General features: G+C 36.4%; 10 protein-coding genes across 10 annotated transcripts; 6 read left to right on the forward strand and 4 right to left on the reverse strand.

The window, feature by feature from the left end:
• Nucleotides 1-106: 106 nt before the first annotated feature.
• On the forward strand, nt 107-925 carry FDP41_013571 (uncharacterized protein; the record flags this gene model as incomplete). The annotated part of the gene is made up of 1 exon (XM_044704216.1): nt 107-925. One exon carries the CDS (start codon nt 107-109, stop codon nt 923-925), a length of 819 nt encoding a protein of 272 aa, XP_044565070.1.
• A 687-nt stretch (nt 926-1,612) lies between these two features.
• On the reverse strand, nt 1,613-3,021 carry FDP41_013572 (uncharacterized protein; the record flags this gene model as incomplete). The annotated part of the gene is made up of 3 exons (XM_044704217.1): nt 1,613-2,302; nt 2,364-2,694; nt 2,903-3,021. 3 exons carry the CDS (start codon nt 3,019-3,021, stop codon nt 1,613-1,615), a joined length of 1,140 nt encoding a protein of 379 aa, XP_044565071.1.
• A 351-nt stretch (nt 3,022-3,372) lies between these two features.
• Nucleotides 3,373-5,439, forward strand: FDP41_013573 (uncharacterized protein; the record flags this gene model as incomplete). The annotated part of the gene is made up of 1 exon (XM_044704218.1): nt 3,373-5,439. The coding sequence occupies one exon, from the start codon at nt 3,373-3,375 to the stop codon at nt 5,437-5,439; it is 2,067 nt and encodes a 688-aa protein (XP_044565072.1).
• A 44-nt stretch (nt 5,440-5,483) lies between these two features.
• Nucleotides 5,484-7,232, reverse strand: FDP41_013574 (uncharacterized protein; the record flags this gene model as incomplete). Its single annotated transcript, XM_044704219.1, has 1 exon — nt 5,484-7,232. The coding sequence occupies one exon, from the start codon at nt 7,230-7,232 to the stop codon at nt 5,484-5,486; it is 1,749 nt and encodes a 582-aa protein (XP_044565073.1).
• A 1,338-nt stretch (nt 7,233-8,570) lies between these two features.
• On the forward strand, nt 8,571-9,645 carry FDP41_013575 (uncharacterized protein; the record flags this gene model as incomplete). Its single annotated transcript, XM_044704220.1, has 2 exons — nt 8,571-9,423; nt 9,527-9,645. 2 exons carry the CDS (start codon nt 8,571-8,573, stop codon nt 9,643-9,645), a joined length of 972 nt encoding a protein of 323 aa, XP_044565074.1.
• A 150-nt stretch (nt 9,646-9,795) lies between these two features.
• Nucleotides 9,796-10,158, forward strand: FDP41_013576 (uncharacterized protein; the record flags this gene model as incomplete). Its single annotated transcript, XM_044704221.1, has 1 exon — nt 9,796-10,158. One exon carries the CDS (start codon nt 9,796-9,798, stop codon nt 10,156-10,158), a length of 363 nt encoding a protein of 120 aa, XP_044565075.1.
• Nucleotides 10,159-10,315: 157 nt separating this feature from the next.
• On the reverse strand, nt 10,316-11,644 carry FDP41_013577 (uncharacterized protein; the record flags this gene model as incomplete). Its single annotated transcript, XM_044704222.1, has 1 exon — nt 10,316-11,644. The coding sequence occupies one exon, from the start codon at nt 11,642-11,644 to the stop codon at nt 10,316-10,318; it is 1,329 nt and encodes a 442-aa protein (XP_044565076.1).
• A 258-nt stretch (nt 11,645-11,902) lies between these two features.
• FDP41_013578 (uncharacterized protein) lies at nt 11,903-14,000 on the forward strand (the record flags this gene model as incomplete). The annotated part of the gene is made up of 5 exons (XM_044704223.1): nt 11,903-12,105; nt 12,182-12,326; nt 12,390-12,433; nt 12,523-12,632; nt 12,688-14,000. 5 exons carry the CDS (start codon nt 11,903-11,905, stop codon nt 13,998-14,000), a joined length of 1,815 nt encoding a protein of 604 aa, XP_044565077.1.
• A 453-nt stretch (nt 14,001-14,453) lies between these two features.
• On the forward strand, nt 14,454-17,063 carry FDP41_013579 (uncharacterized protein; the record flags this gene model as incomplete). The annotated part of the gene is made up of 2 exons (XM_044704224.1): nt 14,454-15,026; nt 15,297-17,063. The coding sequence occupies 2 exons, from the start codon at nt 14,454-14,456 to the stop codon at nt 17,061-17,063; spliced, it is 2,340 nt and encodes a 779-aa protein (XP_044565078.1).
• A 70-nt stretch (nt 17,064-17,133) lies between these two features.
• FDP41_013580 (uncharacterized protein) lies at nt 17,134-18,944 on the reverse strand (the record flags this gene model as incomplete). The annotated part of the gene is made up of 2 exons (XM_044704226.1): nt 17,134-18,445; nt 18,508-18,944. The coding sequence occupies 2 exons, from the start codon at nt 18,942-18,944 to the stop codon at nt 17,134-17,136; spliced, it is 1,749 nt and encodes a 582-aa protein (XP_044565079.1).
• Between the last annotated feature and the right edge of the window lie 104 nt (nt 18,945-19,048).

Genomic DNA, 19,048 nt, shown 5'->3' on the forward strand with positions numbered 1-19,048 from the left:
CTCTAGGCAGCGAGCTTCCTCACTTGCTGCTAGCCTTGGCTGAATCCCTCATCATCATCATCATGGGTACTGTAACCCTCCTGTACTCGCAATCCCTCTAAAAAATATGAACAACTCTTTGGTTGTTTCCTCGCTGGCCATCTTCTTGTTTGCCTGCTGGATGGCAAATATTAGTGTGGTGCAAGCGGCCATGGCACCATCTGCTCCATCAATAACAGTCGTTAGCACTTCTCCTCAAACTTATGAGATTAAGTATACGGATGATGTGATTATTGAGGTTGCTGTTGGAAATGATTTGATGATTAACTGGACCATCAATGGGACTGCTATTGAATACTACAATACCACTCTTATTTTCCCTGTGTCTCATTTACAGGAAGAGGTTCCTTATCTTATTACCTTAACTGTAACTGATCTTAACACTCAGATGTCTTCAACCTACGATCATCCTTTCATAATCCTAAAATCACCAAGATTTTGCACCTTTAACGTTACTCCCATCTCGGGCGTCGCTTTTGAAACCGAGTTCTCTCATGTTCTTGAGAACTGCAAGGCCGATCATTTAAGGTACTCATACTTTATTGAAACGAAAGAAGGCGTTAGAGATGTTCATCATGAAAATGTGAGCAGCCAGATTGTTCGCACTACACTGCCTTTTGCTAATCAAAGTTCAGTGACAGTAGGAGTTGAGGTTATTGATTCCTTAACTGAGACCTCTACTATTTATACCTATCCAGTAGAGGTTGTAGTGCCAGCATTGGCATCTTTTAATGACTGCAAATTCATGGTAAGGCATCTTGGATTCAAGAGATCCGCAAGATCTCTGCCAGCATTTAAATATTCGCACATCTACACACCTCAAAACATTCAGTTGACCGCCAATGAGTGTGCAAGACGAGTGAAAGAGCAGTCAGTAAGTGTATAACATAACTCAGGAGAAATAAATTCTTCATTGTTCAAACAGTGTTTAATTAAATTTCACATCAGCAATGAAACCTTAACCATAGACAATCTAGTTCGCCCGTCCATTATACGAAGCAAGCTTCTTCTGTTGAGCTAGTTCTTTCAATTGCTCCCTCAATTGAGCAACCTTCATTTTGTTTTTCTTCAATTCCAATCTCGTCACAATCATCATAAACACCACGGTGCCGCATAAAACCCCAAACTTGAATGGATTAGTGTCGATCCATGAGCACAAACTTTTGGATTCTTTTTCTGCAAGCTCTCTCTTTAAGGTTTCAAACTCCCTCAAAAGCAGTTGATTGTGGGTAGCAATAGCTCTCATTTGAGATGTTATTTCGTGGAGTTGATGTTGGCTCCTTGGACTGGCTTGTTCCGTTGAACCTGTATGTTGTTGGGCGTGGTGATGATGAGGTTCGGAGTGAGAGAATCTGTGATGAAAATATGTCCTTTTTGAAGTCGGAAATGAAACTAGGCTGGCTAAACGAGCTTTGGGTGACGACAGTTTAGAAAGGGCAGCTGCAACCCTATGGCAGGTGAAATTGAGCATTTTGTTTTGTTTGTGGTTGAGTCAGTTTCGGTGAAGCATTTCTTTGATCGAACAAAGCAACCCAGTCACCCAAAAAAGCAAATGGGTTGCAATACCAATAGTTTATTCCTTAACTTCAAAAACTTGGTTTAAAATAATTGGTTTTGGGTTAACACCGTGACACTTGTTGAAGTCTACAATTTCTTCGTACAAAAGTTCTTTGATTTTCTCGAGTGGCATATCGTTGTCACAATTGAAAGAGAAAAGTTCAACTCCATCTTCTTCGTCATCTTCTTCATACATGGTCTCTAAATATGGATGTTTAAGAGCTTCTTCGACTGTTATTCTCTTTAATGGATCAAAAGCCAGCATCTTTTCAAGCAAGTCAATTGCTAATGGATTAGCATGTGGGAAAATATCTTTGAAATTTTGCTTGGGTTTATGAGGCAGTCCAGACATGTATCTCTTTGCCTTGGCACATCCTCTGATATCTTCTTCTGGAGGAGTTCCTGTGACATCGAGAATCAAGTCTAATTGATTGAGGTAATTCTTTCCAGGGAAAAGAACTCTTCTCTTTGGTGGTTTGTCAAGCATTTCTGCGAAAATGCAACCAAGACTCCATATATCTAGTGCCTTTCCAGCTTGATCCCACATGAGCAGCAGTTCTGGACTTCTATACCAACGTGTTGCGACATAGGTTGTAGACATTTTTGGATTTGTATCGGATTCAATTCCACGTGACAATCCAAAATCGCAGTATTTGATTTCCATGTCTCCATTAATGAGGATGTTGGATGGTTTAATATCTCTGTGCTTCAATACCAGAAATGCAGATATAAAAGTGAGTATTCCATAAAAACTCATTTGAACTTACCAAAACATTAGCTGAATGGATAGTCTTCAAACCTCTAAGTAAATGGTACAAAAAGTATTGAATGTTTTGGTCTGTCAATTCCTGATTTGATTTAATCATTTGCCTCAAGTTTGAATCCATGAATTCCATTACAATATAAACATCATTGAATTCTTCAAAGGATGGAGGAAGAATTAAATTGTACAATTGAACGACATTTTCACAACCGTCGAAATGACGAAGAATTTTAACCTCTCTCAAAATTCTCTTTTGATATTCTCTATCGTGTTCGAAAATGTTGAATATCTTTTTAATGGCAACGTTTTCATTTCTCTCTTTGTCCCACGCAGATCTGCATGTATCCAACAACAACAAAGATAAATGCCAAAAATAATTTTTGAAAATGTATGATCATCACGAATGTCATGAACAAGTGCAGAGCGAGGTCGTGTTTGATGATCACCAAAATTGTTGTGATGATTAAATATAGTACAATTTTAAAAAACAAACAACCAAAAACCAAATTATATGCAAAAGTACAAAATATAGCACTCACTTACACAACAACACCGTATGCTCCTTGTCCAATAACTTTCTTCACTTCGTATCTTGAAGGAATTTCAAACTTGTTTCCAGCAACAATATAAGTTACATGCTCCACTTGTTTGCCTTCGGTCATGTTGATAATTCTACAATTTAGAAAATAAGCACATCATAGGATCATTTAATAGTCCGATTCACAAAGATGATAGAAGGAGGTTTAAAATAGTGATGATAGGGCTATCTTTCTTGCACTTACGTTTAGTATGGAGTGATGTTATTTTTTTGCTATTAAAAATTGGAAAGAAACAAGAACAACATTCCTGTGAGTAGTCGCCATGGTTCTCACTGCTCGACCAAAAGACGCGTTCAACATTATCGAACACTTCCTTCAACTCGCAACCTTTCGTTTTGAATGAACCAGAGGACGAAAAATTAAGATTAAGATTGGGTTTACAATTTAAAGAAAAATCAATCAACATAGCCCGTCATGTCGGAAGATCAACCAAGCCCAACAACACGTTTGCTAAAGATTATGAAGAGGACTTTGCCTACTCATGATCATTTTGATTGGGATGAGTTAATGTACCAGTTCAGCACTGGAAATATTCACCAGCTCCTTTCCGAACATCAAGACATTGTGGACGAATTTATTGAAATTTGGTCCTCAAGCACAGATGAAAATGTTTATATTCACTTTATTGTGTGGGTGATATCTGTTCATTCGTTTTTAATCCACGGATTTCCACTACATGTTCAAGCAAGCATCATCCGAATTTTGATTAAGTCCAAAGACCACGATTGGGAAACCTTACAAGGGCTTGTAAAATTGCTTTTCAATGACCCTTCTTCATCGTATCAAATGATAGAGTACTGCAACAATTTGTACGCACATGTAAATACTCCTTCATGGTTTTTAATCCTGAAAAACAATAATGATCTCAAGGCTAAGATGATTGGTACATTTGAGCAGTTGTATACCTTTGCTGTACATCATTTAAGGAATCATCACGATATTCAACAATTAATTCATGCTTCCATAAGATTGTGTCAGTACTCAATGGCACAAGAATGTTTAGAGAAATTTATATGTATCATTGATCCTAAACGAGTGATGGACTTGGCATATTGCCACCTGTGGTATTGTGGCATCATTTATGAAAGCATAAGAAATAATGGCACGGATGTTTGTAGAACTTTGTTTAAGGAAATTGATCTATTTGTAACAGAAGTGCTATCTGTTGAGAATGGTCTTGTCAATATAGTTCAACCTAGATATACTCACGTGAAAATACCCCAGAATTTAATTCATTTATATGAGGACTCTCTGATCCCACACCATTTTGTAGCTTGCGAGAAACCAATCCCAAAGAACTCGATGGAGAAAATTCTAAAACATCTTCATCAAAGTGCATCTCTTTTTTTGAAATCTGGACATTTAGCCTTATCGCGTCAAATCTACCAGAGGATGACAGAATACTACAATCAATTGCCAAACGCTGAGAATCATCTGGAAAACCTTCACTCAGAAATTTCTCTTCTCCATTCCCAGCTGAGGTTGGGAGCTGAACTTTTATTTAAAAACAACAGATACTATTTTGTGTCCGTTTTAAACAAAGGTGAGAGCGAAGCCACATCGGTGAACGAGGAGTATATCTATAGAGTTTATCCCTTTGAGAACATTGACAGATTTATTGAAAAGAGAATACTTAATGACTTTCCCTCTCATCAAGTACTAACCGCAAGCAGTACCCAATATTCTGCTAAAACTGTAAAAATTCTACCAGCTTTTGAGGACAGTTCAAAAGGGTTTGTAGTGTATGGCTATATACAAGAACGTGATATCGTTTTTCCAGAAGATGACAAAATATTTGGCATTTCTAAGCGAATATGCTTTATCAATAACAATTTAGAATTAATGGGGAGCTACATCCACTCCCCACTTTTAATAGACAGAGCAAAAGTTGTTGGTTCAACCCTTATATTTGAAGCTACTAATCAAATGGAAGCAAATTGCATCTACATGGAGCATTTTCAAAATATAATCAAGAGTTCCTGCCAAACACTTGCACAAAACATTGTTAATGGTGTGCCTCTTAAAACTTGCACGGTTTGCCAACAGCTATTTGCGCTTGTTGGTAACTTGTTGTATGACATTTTAGAAGGGTCCAGATTGCGCTATGTTTTAGGAATCCAACAATGCAAACACTTGATATACTACTACAGAGCAATTCATAAGGATGAGATGGCAACTCGAAAACGAGAAATAAGAAGAAAATGGATGAAAGAATGTAAAGAAGCTCAAGAGTCTAAACAAGAGATTCCTCCAGAGCCAATCCTTACCAATTTAATTGAGCATAATGAGGAATATCTCAAGCTAAGGTCTACCTTTTCCGCCTTCTTGGATATTTTAAACAATGCATTTGTGTTTTTTAAGGAAGCAGTAGAGAATGTATATTCCCATCATGAAGAGTTTTCCTCACATCTTCAAAAGTTACAACTGGCAAGATTACAAGCCCTAAGCCTTTTGAGCGAGCTTTCAATAATGGCCGAGTAACAAAGATTATGACCTGTGGTGATGACACACTGTGAGTCATGTTACTAAACATGAAACTCATGTTGTGATCGATCATACGCAGTCATCCACTCTGAGAGATAGTTCCTAACTTGAACATGATGCGCCTTCATTCTTTCGAAAGCGTCTGTCATGTTGGTTAAACAAACAAACAATACTTCATCAAATAAGCTGTACTCTAATATGACACCAGCTTTAACAATACTGCTTATTTCTTGATACTTCTTGGTAATGTTGGACCAATTAAGCTGTAGAGGTGCTCCAGGTTTAAGAAACGTTTCACAAATGTCCAACGCAAGCTTTTTTCTGTTCTTGATTGTGGATGACTTTTTGTACATTTGAATCATGTCATAACAAAGAATATTCTCTACACAGAAAGATCTTCTGCAAAAATCTAAAAACATGTTAAAGGTTTTCTTTTTTGAGAGGAAGTAAGTAAGGCAGGTATGATTGGCTAAATCTTGTTTGATTTTGGTTTTTCTTTGGTCCCAAATAAAAGCATATATTACAGGAAACGTCACGTTGATAAGCGTTTCCAAGCAATTTTCAACAATCCAAATTAATCCATAAGGCACAATATAGTCCACAAGAGATGTCACTATGGGTATTGAAAAACAAACAAAGAATGTCACTGAGGAAGCAATTTGAATTACCACCATGATCAATACCTCTCGCTTAATAAACCAAGTGTCTCTCTCAACAAAAAATAATAAAATCAAAGCTGATATTTCCAATATCAAATAAAGAACTACATTGGATATTAACACATAGGCTGTTGACCAACTCGAACGACATCCAATATTAAAAACAAAGAGTCCTCCTTGCCCGTTTGAGAATATAGGTTTGTTGTTTGATTCCATTTCACTATATTCATAACCTCCTAATATTAGAAATATCATGACATTAAATACAGCAACCACGAAAAAGGTAGGAACTATCAGCTTATAGCTCGCAACAAAAGAACAAATTTTCATCTTCTTTTCAAAGCTCGCCCTTATTTGCTCTTCGCTGACTTGCGTAGTTGGTTGGTTCATGACAGGGTTGGTGCTTGGATCGTGTTCTTGTTTGTTGTGGTTGATCTGGGACACTGAGTCTTCAACGACTGGATGATCCTCCTCTGCACCATCATGCTTGCCCTCTAATTGTGTGGTGGTTGTGGCACTGCTTTTCTTCATCATTTCCATCATTTTGGTTTTATGTAAATTCAATCGATACATCATGAACAACCTCAAACACTTGAAAATAGTCGGTAAACAAATCAGAGAAGGCAACACAAACCATGTCAATAAGTAAATTCCACAAGGATAGTCATTTCTTCCCACCACAAACCTCAAACAAATAATAAGGACACAAATTAAACAAGCGATCATGTTCAGAATCATGAATACTGGATTCCTCGCTCGTACATGTCCACTCTTTCGTTTGTAAAAGAGTCCCATTAAACTCACCACAAAAAGGAGGATATAAAACAAGAGTAAAAAGAGGCTGATTGGAAATACAGACCATGCCTCGGGACATGATCCTCTGGCAACCGCTGTTGTCGTGTTATCTCTACTGAAAGAACCTAATTGATAGAGAAAGGGATGGCATGATTGAGTGTTATTGGAGGAGGTTGTTGTTGAGTTATTGTTGTTCGGATTAATGATGGATAGAGAGTCGCTGGACGGTTGGTCCAGAGAGGAGGAGATTCTGTTGGAATAGTTTTCAGGAGAAGTATTCGGCACGTTCTTGTACAACGATGATGGAGAATGTTGTTTCTGAAGAGCTTGTATCATAGGTGGTCCAAAAAGATTGAAAAGTCCAAGAATCCCGATGAAGAGAAGGAACCATAAGTAGAAAGAGTTTGAATTTCTCTTTTTCATCGTGAAGATGAACCTCAATGAGAGAGAATCAAACTGATAAAAGATTAAACAATTAATGGAATGATTGATGGGGGCGTTGTGATCTTGTTTTTTCGACGACGTTGTGGCTATTCGACACACATCTCAAGTCTTGTGGATATCGCCGTAGAGAGTTGACATTATCTCTCTTTGGATCCAAGATCTCTCTCAGTGTTGAACAAATTTGAATCATTTCAGTCTGAATAAACTCGTCATTTAATAATACAAATCTCTTTAACTACAATCATGTGTTTGACACAAACATACTTGTTATATTACTTGAATATTACAATTCTTCTATTCATGTCGTAACAAACAATTCTCCTGTGACCTCATTGAGGGAGATACCACACGGATAATCGAATTGGGGGTTCCTTCTTCACCACCAAAGGATGGAATCCATGTACCATCCAAGCACATGATATGAAGAGAATAATTTCGATCGTGTCGCTCACAATGATATGCTTTGAGACCTTATCAAACACGGCTGAAACTGGTGAGGAAATGTTCTTATGCTTGATGCTTTTAACACTCTTCCAGCTTAATTCACTGTCCTGTTCGAATATTTCAATCTGTTCTCCTGATTCTGATTCACGTCGAATTAATGTTCGATCATCATTGGCAAAACAAAGTCCATAAGGTTTTCTAGTGAGGTCAATAGAATGGAGCATTTCTCCTGTTCGAAGAGATAATACCAATAGACATGGTGACAATCCTGAATCACATACATAAAGGTGACCTTTTGAGTTCAATACTGCAAATCTTCGAACACTCGCACTTGGCTTTGATTTCCATAAATATCAAGACGTTGCTCCCAAATCCAACAATCGTTTTAAATCATATTTAAAAATTGAACATGCACTCATCATGCCACCAAAACATGACAATAGCAATGCATCATTCATATTACCATCATAATTCTCTTCGACACATAAATAACATGGATACACATTTGTGGACAGAAAGTTTGAACTTTTTTGGTGTAAATCATAAAATTGAATCCTATGTTGGTCATATAATGCATGAATGGTTGTAAGAAATTGCTATATCGTGAGGATCTTGACAATGTCTCAAAAATTGTACTTGTTCGAATTGTTCTGAAAATGGAAGGACTGTTCGAGTATTGAATTTTTTGGTCATCATTTGGTGTTCTTCAAAATGTTCCAGACTTTTTCTCTTCATTTTTGTTCTCTTTTTTTTCCAAATCAATTTCTAAAAAAAAGTATCTAAAAAATGTCAGCGCCATCTCCTTCTGTTGCAACGTCCTCATCATCTTCAGCTACAACCATCATGATGACACATAAAGAACGACTCAATTTCTTTGGAAACAAGGTTGTCATGGTCACTGGAGCCAGTGAAGGCCTCGGATTGCACTGTGTGCAACATTTGTTTGAAATGGGATGCCACATCATTCTTGCTTGTCGTTCCCAATCAAAAACGTTACGAGTGATGGAAAATATTCGTTCCAAATCTTCAAACAAATATGCCATGATGGAGTTTCTTCCTCTCGATCTCAGTGATTTAAATTCAGTTAGAAATTGTGCCAAATTATTTCTAGAAAAAGGAATTCCTCTTCATGCGTTAGTTTGTAATGCTGGCGTGTGGCTGAATGATTATTGTGAAACAAAACAAGGACTCGAAATGACTTATGGGGTGAACCATTTAGGACATTTTCTGTTAGTGAATTTATTATTGGGTAAATTGAAAGAAAGTGCTCCTTCAAGAGTGGTCATTGTTAGTTCAATGGCTCACAAATATGGAAATATCACACAATTATTGAACTGGGCCAAATCAAAGGATGAGGCTAAACAACAATTCTCAACTCAACAAACTTACTCAAATAGTAAGCTTGCAAATGTGTTATTTGCATATGGGCTTGCTCGTCGATTAAATGAAAATGCACAAAAACCTCAATCAGATGTCAGTGTGGTTGCCGTCCATCCAGGGGTAGTCAACACCAAGTTATTTGATAATCTTTGGGGAGGTTTTGTTTCTGTGCTTGGAAGTTTATTTTTCGAGAGCCCTGAGCATGCAAGTTTGGCTCTTGTTTATCATGCCGTTCATCCTCAAATTGCAGGACTTACAGGTAGGTAGATGCATAAGAGTTGATTGTTCTTATTCAATGTTTTGGTTATTTGTTTGATTGAATATTTATTATATATATCATCATCCACTTGATCTGGATGAAGGAATGAAATACTTTTCGCAATGGAAAGAACAACAAAGTCTTAAAGAGACCTATGAACAAAAATATCAAGATGAATTGTGGGAAATTAGTACTCAACAAGTTGGAGGTTTGAACATGTAAATAGAGATTCGAAATTTATAATTATTATAATAAATCAAGAAACTATTATATTATTCAAGAATGTATTGATGAACCAATTCAACCCCTTCATGGAGTTTCATCGAAGAGGTCAATAGTTACAAAAGGTGAAGATGAGAGCAAGAAAAAAAAATGCAAACCTCTTCGCAGACACAACCACCAGTGATTCTTACACCTCTTCTTTTGCCTCCTGGTTTGACTCCGGGTGCATCATTTGTGGAATACCAACAAAATCAGTGGCATGTAATCATATCCAATACAAATGCTCTGATCGGAAAAAGTATATTAGCCGAAGATAAAGCCCAATCACAAGAACAAATGTTTCATAACATGAATCAACAATTATTAAAATTGCAAAAAGAAATTGATTCTAGCAACATTAAAACAATTAAAACGCAGCTTGTAAATACTCGACAACAATTGGAGCGTGTGCTGCAAATGACGGAAGGAGTCGAAGATTTATTAATATTCTTAAAATCTTCTTATAGTCATTAAATCACCTCGGAATCGGGTGTGATGTTTGCTCGAATTACAGCTAAAATATTATTGCAAAATTCTTAATTTATTTCTGAAAATGTACCATTAGTTCTCTAATCGATGACTCAATAAATATTATCAATCTAGACCTCGAAGGTGGTGCTTGTGTCAATATTTATGGCTTACAATAATTTTTCTTAATGTAAACAAATATCCAACAGGACATGACGCAAAGGAACATGGTTACAAAACCTCCAATAAAAACGGCAATTGGAAGAAAAATATACGTGTACAATAATGAATCTGGTGGGATTGGAAATGGTGATCTTTTCTGTCTTTGGTATCCAACATAGAGCCTATTCACAACATTAGTTTGTAGCACGGTTCCTATATTTGTGTTGATGAATGTCATCATATTAGAATAATATACATTGCTATCATTGGAAAGAGAGAGCGGAGGATAGAAGTAAGGCCCGTTTTCATCGATGGTGACTGTCTTGTTAAACCCATACGTTGGCTCAAAATAAAACTGATAAACTCTGTAAGGATATTGAAGATTACGTCCATAGGCATTTAACTCTGTGAATGGTCCAACATCCATCGATCCAGGGGGCGTCACAATCCGTGTGACAGTAGGCATCCGATCTGCCACAAACAAAACTTTGTCAAACTGATTCACAGAGATGTACTGACCAGTATATCCAAATAATTGATTCGATGTTTGCACACATGGAAGGAACTGAAATACAATATATTGGTTGGTCTTAGCATCTATCTTGGCACTGTACTGTAAGCATGTATTGTCGTGCTTGGATTGAATATATCCAGAACTTGAAGACAAAATAAACACATGACGTGAAGACAATGCAGAATTGTCACAATAAAACAAATCTTTTGAATATTCTGCGTCTGAATTAGATTTCTCATAATTTGCTAAATAATTACATTGTGGAGTGACTGATGGATCAACTCCTTGCCAATCCAATAATTTCCGAATGTAGAACTCTCGACCAAACACACTCTCATTAAACAATGAGGGAAGCATCCCAGATATAGTTGCAACATTTGAAATACCCAATGGAAAGTTATATGGATCGGAAACAAGATAAGCCTTGCTTGTGTTTGAAAAGAGAGCAATAATTGAAGGAATTGAAACAAGAGAAGAATCAATTTTTCTTTGATATATCAGTGGAATGTTGTATAAAACGCTATAAGTATCCAATCCCGAATATTGACTCTCTAATTCTCGGATGGTATACGTTTCGGATGTATTGAGCGTGTAGGTCATTTGTCCAATGATCATGGGTATGATGGCTGATTCCACGACCACCACCACCACATATGAAGAAACAAGTAGTAGCAGCAGAGTCGTGATGATCGAAATGTTGCGGACCGAAATTCTTGATGATAATGACGACGGGGATGATGATAATTTAAAAATGTTCAGTAAAGTGGATGATGATAGGGTTCGGTGGTAGTAATCCCTCGAGTGAATTTTTAACATTTTTTTGAAAGAGTCTCAAGTTCACCAAGAGCAAGAGTTCTCAATGCGCTCTCCCTTCGAGTTTACCAGTGAAATGATCTTGATGAAAATCCTTCTTGATTGGAATGTCCAACCTCCAATTGAATGTCATCTTGTGATTTTGGTAATCACCAGAGAGAACATGTTCTTCCAGTCAGCATCCATTTCAAAAAAATTATCTTCACAAGACTCTCTCGATTGTCTTCACACACATTCCATCCTTCAACTTGACATCATCATATGCATCAGGACAACACTCCTTACACTCAATTCGACAGTGTAGTACAAACGACTACTCCCTATCCATCACAACCACAATATTATAACAACGTTACAACAACCACCGATCCTAATTATTTACCATATTCCACTCCGCCACCACAATATTACACACCTGGAGTAGAAACAACAACCACTGCGGTCACAACAGGATATATTCAACCGTAAGTCATTGAAAATCAGTGATGATGACAGTTGACGTTTTTTTTTGTCGAAAAATACTATTCATCACATGCGTAGACACTATGATAGCGACTATACAAAGAAAAAGAACGATGATACATGCTTGTTGTTATTCATTGTTGGATTTTTCATTCCACTTGTTTGGATCTTTCTCTTCTTTATCACACGTGACAGTTCAAAATATTCTCAAAAAGCGAGAACGGTAAGTCATTCATTTTGAAACTGTTCTGAACTGGATATCAATACTTTACAATACTGTCTGTAGATGGGAAATGTTGGACTAGGTCTAATTATTGCATCATGTATGATGTATATTGTCATGATCATAATCATTGTGGTGGTCTCTAGCATTAAAATAAAGTGAAATGGAGGCAATTTTCAATGGTGTGCACTTTTAGCGCCAAAAAGTACAACTTTTCAAAAAAAAATCACAAAATGCCCATCACTGCATTGATCTCCGATCTTAAAGGTTTTATTCAAGAGAAGAAGGCAACGGAGGTAATACCAGGTAAGTGTATATGGCTCAACTCTGGTCAATTTCAATTATTTCCAATCATCTGAAGATCCTGCTGAAGTCGAATACGAAACCATGATAGAAATTGAAAATGAAATACAGCAACAGGCCATTCAAAAAGATCGTTCCTATAATTTCATTCCGAGATTTTTCTTCTCAAAGGGAAACTCTGCAAACAGAGATAAAATACAAAACCTATTCATGGACGTTGTGAAGAAATGTTTCATTTCCTCGCGAGAAAAGTCAGTACTGTCCTCAAATGAACTCGACAAGGTATGGGAGCTCTTGTTGGAGCAAGACACTTCAATGGAAGAAGGCAACGAAAAGTTATCTTATGTTGGCTATGAAACTGTAAAAAAGCAATTTCCAATGGAGCAGGCCAAAGAGTATTTCGGTTCATCTCTTTTCCTTAAACTTCCAAAAGACGAAATGGGTCGGATAAACATACCCGTGTTCTTCAATCACATTCTCAGAAAAGTATCACTTATTCAAAATCGAAATATACTCATGGCCTACGACACAGATAATGATGGTTATTTAACAGAGAAGGATCTAGAAAGATTTGTAGATAATTCAATAGATCAATTTGTTGGATTGAACACAAATGCGATATTGAGAAATGATAAAAACTTTAGGAAAATTTATATTGACACTAGCGTAAGAAAATTCATGTTTTTCCACAACGCACACAACGGGCGTGTATGCGTGGAAGACTTTTTAGGAAGCAAAGAACTTGTTGAATTTAATGAGCTACAAAACGACGATTTATCTGAAGAAGAGGAAATGAACAACTGGTTCTCTATTCCTTCTGTAAAAAGTGTAAATGAAGCATTTATTCAACTAGATTTTACGAGAAGTGGGCTACTTAGTAAGAATGAATTTTCAAAGTTCAACGCCAACTCTCTGACAAGCGGGTTCATTAACAGAATGTTCCAAGAATATGGTACAAGAAACGGAAAGTTAGACTACAAAGGATTTGTTGACTTCTTACTTGCATTTGAGAACAAAAAGACTGTTCAATCCATCAAATATTTCTTCAACATTTTGGATAACTCTAAAACAGGCAAAATAACGCCATTCATTATTAATTATTACTTTAGAGATATGTTAAAGAAAATAAGGCAGAATGCAAAATCATCGAGTGCCACTAACGATCTTGCAGAAGAATCATTTGAAGACCCTGTAAAAACAGCTGATATTGTGTTTGAAATTTACTCCATGGTCAAACCAAAGGATAAGAAAAACATAACCATTGAAGATCTGCTGAAAAGCGTCGAGGTTGGATCGACGGTTGTGGGCCTGCTGGTCGATGTTCAAGAGTTCTGGAAATATGAGCAGCGAGAGGAACAATCAGGCAATTAGAACAGCCAAATACCCAACATCGATCAAATCCAACATTCACGCTAGGCCTTGTTTGATTAAATCTTGGTTCTGAGAACTGTCGCAATCATCCTATTGGCTCCCTACGAATCCGACTATGCTTTGATCCGATCAATTGTCTCACCTGTAAAGTGGTGACTGAAGAAGGTTTTTGCATCTTCATATTACAGTAAAGGAAATCGATCCTTTTGGTGGGAGTTGTTATTACCGTTTCGCTACATTGTGCGTCACCTGTCCATTTTTGTGATTGATGTGTGACTACAAATAATTTCACAACTAAAAAACAAATAACAGCAAAAGGACTACTCCTCCGATCACATCGTCTTCCCTCTCCGCAGATCTCATACAAATCATTCTCCTCCCTCACAAGAAGATAATCAACATAAAAATCACCACTTGTTTCCTCTTCACAAAAGACTTCTCAGAACAATCATCATGAGCGGAAACAATCTTCAATCCTATGCCAACAAACTCAAAACAAAACTCGGACTGCAGAGGAATAACAGCATGGAAAAGTCCATCATCGTCCCTGGTTCTCAAGTCTTGTCAGACAATAATTCCACATCATCATCATCGACTACTTTGGGAACGAATACTTCTACTAATAATCATTCCACCTCATCATCAAATATCAACAATATCACCAATCATACTTCGTCAGGTCAACAACAGTTTTTAACTTCCAAATCATCATCGGCTTTAAATTTACACTCCAATGGTAATTCATCATCATCAGTCATTCCTCCTCTCAAACCTCCTATAGAAATTGTTCCCGAATTTTATCACATCTATGATGAGCATCAAGAATCGATGGAGTTTTATAAAAAGGCAGAAAAGAAGTTGGTCGATCTCAAAAAGACGTCTCTCAAAATGATTGAAAAGGAGCAGGAAGTGGCGTCACTTTTTGTGGATGCTGCTGGTAGACTCAAATCGAATCGAGAATTGTCAGATACTTTGAGAAAGTTTGGAAATAATTTGAAATCCACATCCACCTTGTTGTCACAAGCTGTAAGTATTCGCTCAGCGATGATTGAGAAGAGACTATGGTGTGAAAATAATCCTCCTATTTGTGTGTGAATATACTGACATGATTCAAAATGTTGTGATCCATGGGTGTTGTTGATCTATTGTCATTCAAAAACAACTTTCATTCATTCACAATTAATCAAACAATCTTATTCACAATCAAACAAACAAACAAACAACTTTGATTGGTGTTGAAACTTGACATTTTAACTCTATTCCTAAAAAACAAAAAATATTCCTTTTCAAAAACAGATGACCAAACTTGATGATTTTAAGGAAGCAACAGTGTCCATTAGAGAAGATGGAAAGAATGTTGTCAAATTCAAAAACAAATATGAATCTGCTAAAAGTGAATATGAATCTTTCAAACTGGACACACCTCGTGTGAATCCAGACAAGGATGGATTTACTTCCAAGCCCAATGAAAATGGAGAATATGATCCTCAATATGTGGAGAGAACTAAAAAAGTGGAAGAAGAATTCAAACAAACGGCCAAAAATCTTAATGCTGCATACTCGGATTATCACAACGAGTTGGACTTTCAAATTGCAAAACGAGATGGAGAATATTTCTCTGAACTTAAATCCTTTATTTATGCTTATTATTGCTATTTTAGTACAGGAATGGCACTCTTTGAAAAGTTGGATCATATTGTGAAAAAACAAGAAGAGGAAATTCATATGGAAACTTCAAAATCCAATGGTACACGTCATGTCGTCGAAGTTCCCAAGCATGTATTCCCTCATATTACTGCAGATCGAAAGACAATCTTTGGTGCACCATTAGAACAAGTCATGATTCAAGATTATGATTCTGGAATTCTTCGACTTCCTCCAGCCATTCAACAACTCTTTGATTTGATTCGAGAGTATGGACTCGATCAAGAAGGTGTTTTTAGAGTGAATTCGGATGAACAATTTATGAAAAAACTCATATTAGATATTGAAATGGGAAAACCCATTGAATATCTCAACAAGTCCTACTTTGTCCCAAGTGTTGCAGGTATTTTAAAGCTATTCATTAGAGAATTACAAGAACCTTTAATGACATTTGAAGCCTTCTCAGAAATTATTCAATGCCCTGAAATGCAAATTCAAAACGATCCCACTGTGAAGGAACAACAAGTTGAAAAACTTAAGAATTTTATCAACAACAAGGTTCCTATTCACTTTCAAGTCGTACTCTATGAATTATTAAAGTTGTTGCATGAAGTTGCACAACAAGAAGAAAAGAACAAGATGCATGCTATCAATCTTGCATTGATTTTCAGTATGAATTTGTTCAGACCAAGACTAGAAAATGCAGTACAAATAGCACAAAATGTGAAACATATGAGTTATGTGACATGTCTTCTCATTGAAAACTTTAATGCACTCTTTGATAACTCACTGAAGAAGGTTTGTGACACTGAAGTGAAAGATCCTTATGAAAGTATAAGAAAACATGAAGAAATAATTCCAGAAGAGAATCGAACATTAGCTTCACATCAACCTTCTAAAAGTGTGGAAGTGACTGTTGTTAATTTCACAAATGACGACAATGATGTTAATACTGATACGGAAGATGATGATGATGATGATTCTGAAACCTCTTCTAATAACTCGATCAACTCTGATTCATCTCCTGTATTAACTTTCTCGGATTTACCAAATTTACGTGTTTGTGACATTTCTTCACCAAAACAACTCCTGGACAAGACTGTGAAATATCAACACAAACATATCACATCCAATGATAATATCACTCTAATTCTCAAACCTGCCAAAGATCAATCCAAACAACCTTCCTCTCCAAGAATTCAAAAAACTAGTCACAATGTCGATAAGGAAGATGATCAAGACATCATTCAAGAAGATCTTGAATTTTCAAGCAATGTCACTCCTACTTTTATTTCTGATGCCCGAATGAAATCACTGCTTCCTCCTCAGAGAAGAATGTTAAAACGAGTTGAAAAAAAGAATAGGTGTGACCTGAATCAGCAAGGAACAGCAGTGAAGGTTCAAAACGATACCCAATAGCTCAGCATGAGCAAAAAAACCTCATCGGCATGTTTTATAAAATTAAAGCAATTTATTCGAATTTAAAGATTCAACTTGTTTGGGGAGGGATAACCTGAGCATCGAGTGCGAAGTTTTTGCTCGAATTGTAGTAATTGTTCTCTAAATGCAGTGTTGGGACACACTTGTGGTCTCCTGTCACGCACAAATTCCAGTGCGTGCTGGGCAAGGAGATGATGAATTTCACAGGAAGTTGAGACAAATTGTTGTGTGACAAATTGAGTGATGTCAGATTACGTAATTGGATGATTCCTAAATCGTCCTCATGAATGTTTGGGATATCATTATGCGATAAATCTAACGCAGTAAGAGAGTCCAAGGTCATTAGAGAATGAGGAAGCTCTGTAATGTCATTGTGCGATAAATCGAGTGAAATTAGCTGCGAGTGATGCATTCCATTAATCTGAGGGGGACATGTCTGGATGAAGAGTCCACTAAATGTCAACAATTTCAAATGATTTAAACGAGACAGAAACTCTCCAATTGTTGATTCCTCCAACTTGTTCTTTGTAATGAATGGGTTTAACAAATCAGAAAATCCATTCTCTTCTTGGTGTATTCTTTTTAGGGTCAAATATTCAATTTCCTTATTGCAATTTTGTAATAATTGGTAAATGTTTTCATCCACAGACAATAATTCAGTGTTCATGGTAAGATTTAAATTTTTGATGGAAGAAAATTCTTGAATGTCCAAATAAGAAAAATTATTATACGAAAGATTGAGAACTTGTAAATTCTTCTTTGATGCAAATCTTAATAATTTGTTGACGCTTCCAACCAGAAAACACTCTGACAAATTGATATTCACAATATTCATCAAAATAGGTGTTTCTACTTTCTCTAATTCATGAAATGGTAAATGTTTGTTTTTTGACAAATCTAAAACTTGAACATAGGTTAAAGATAGAAAATCCAATGGGAAAAAAGTTCCACTCGATGACAACGTTTCCAGTTCTTTCTTTTTGTAAAAGTTGAATAAATTGGATGACTTGGTTCGACAAGACTTTTTGCTTTCGATTGTTTTTTCTAATAACGAAGCATCCATGCTTGACAGTACTAGATGAGAAACTTTTGACACCGAAGAGGTACGAATAAAGTTTGAAAAATCCTCGTCACTATTGTCTTTTGTCGACATCCTGCCAAACCAAGTTGAAGATCTTGGTTGTGAGGTCAATCTTGTCACCTCAAAATCCACAATGGGATTCTCTCCAATATCGATATGTGTCAACTCTGAAAAGAAAGTTACAATCAACTGAAATGGTACATTTTGAATCAAATTCTTGGAAAGATTCAAATCTTGAAGAGTGTGCTGCAATTTGAAGGTTTCTTTTTTGATCCCATTGCTAAAAAGTAAAGATTCTAAATTGTCCAATGAGCTCACATGATTATTTTTTCAAATTCAAACATTTCAATGGCATGTAGAGACATTCCAAAGGAAACGTTTGGATCATATTGTCTGAGAGACTGTGACAAATGGTTCACCATTAATTTTGTATCTTGTGGTAGAGACGTAAATTTTTCACTCAAGAACCATTCCATCTGATTGCCACACAATTCTAAATGACATATTTGATTTAATGTTTTTGTGAATGAACGGCAAGCACTTTGAAATTGTGAAGACGTCATTCTATTGGCTTCGTAAAATGAAACAATTCCCAAATAGGCTGAACTTTCACGCAAAATTTTTGAAACATTCACCATGATGGTTCCGAGTTGCTCTTTCATTTCATTTTGTGATGATGATCCGTTGTTATCACGTGTATATCGATCATTGACACTATAATTCTTTAAATGTTGGAATTGGTCTGTCAACAGATCGATGGGTTTGATCTTGTTTTGCATTTTTTTGAAATTGATGTTTGAAAGCAAAGTAAAACGAGTTTATTATTGGTTCTTGGGTATAGGATCCAAGATGTGAATTAGCCTTTGTGAAATGACCATCTTCT

This window comes from Naegleria fowleri, assembly GCF_008403515.1.
Source record: "Naegleria fowleri strain ATCC 30894 chromosome Unknown tig19, whole genome shotgun sequence".
NCBI classification, from domain to species: domain Eukaryota; phylum Heterolobosea; class Eutetramitea; order Acrasida; family Naegleriidae; genus Naegleria; species Naegleria fowleri.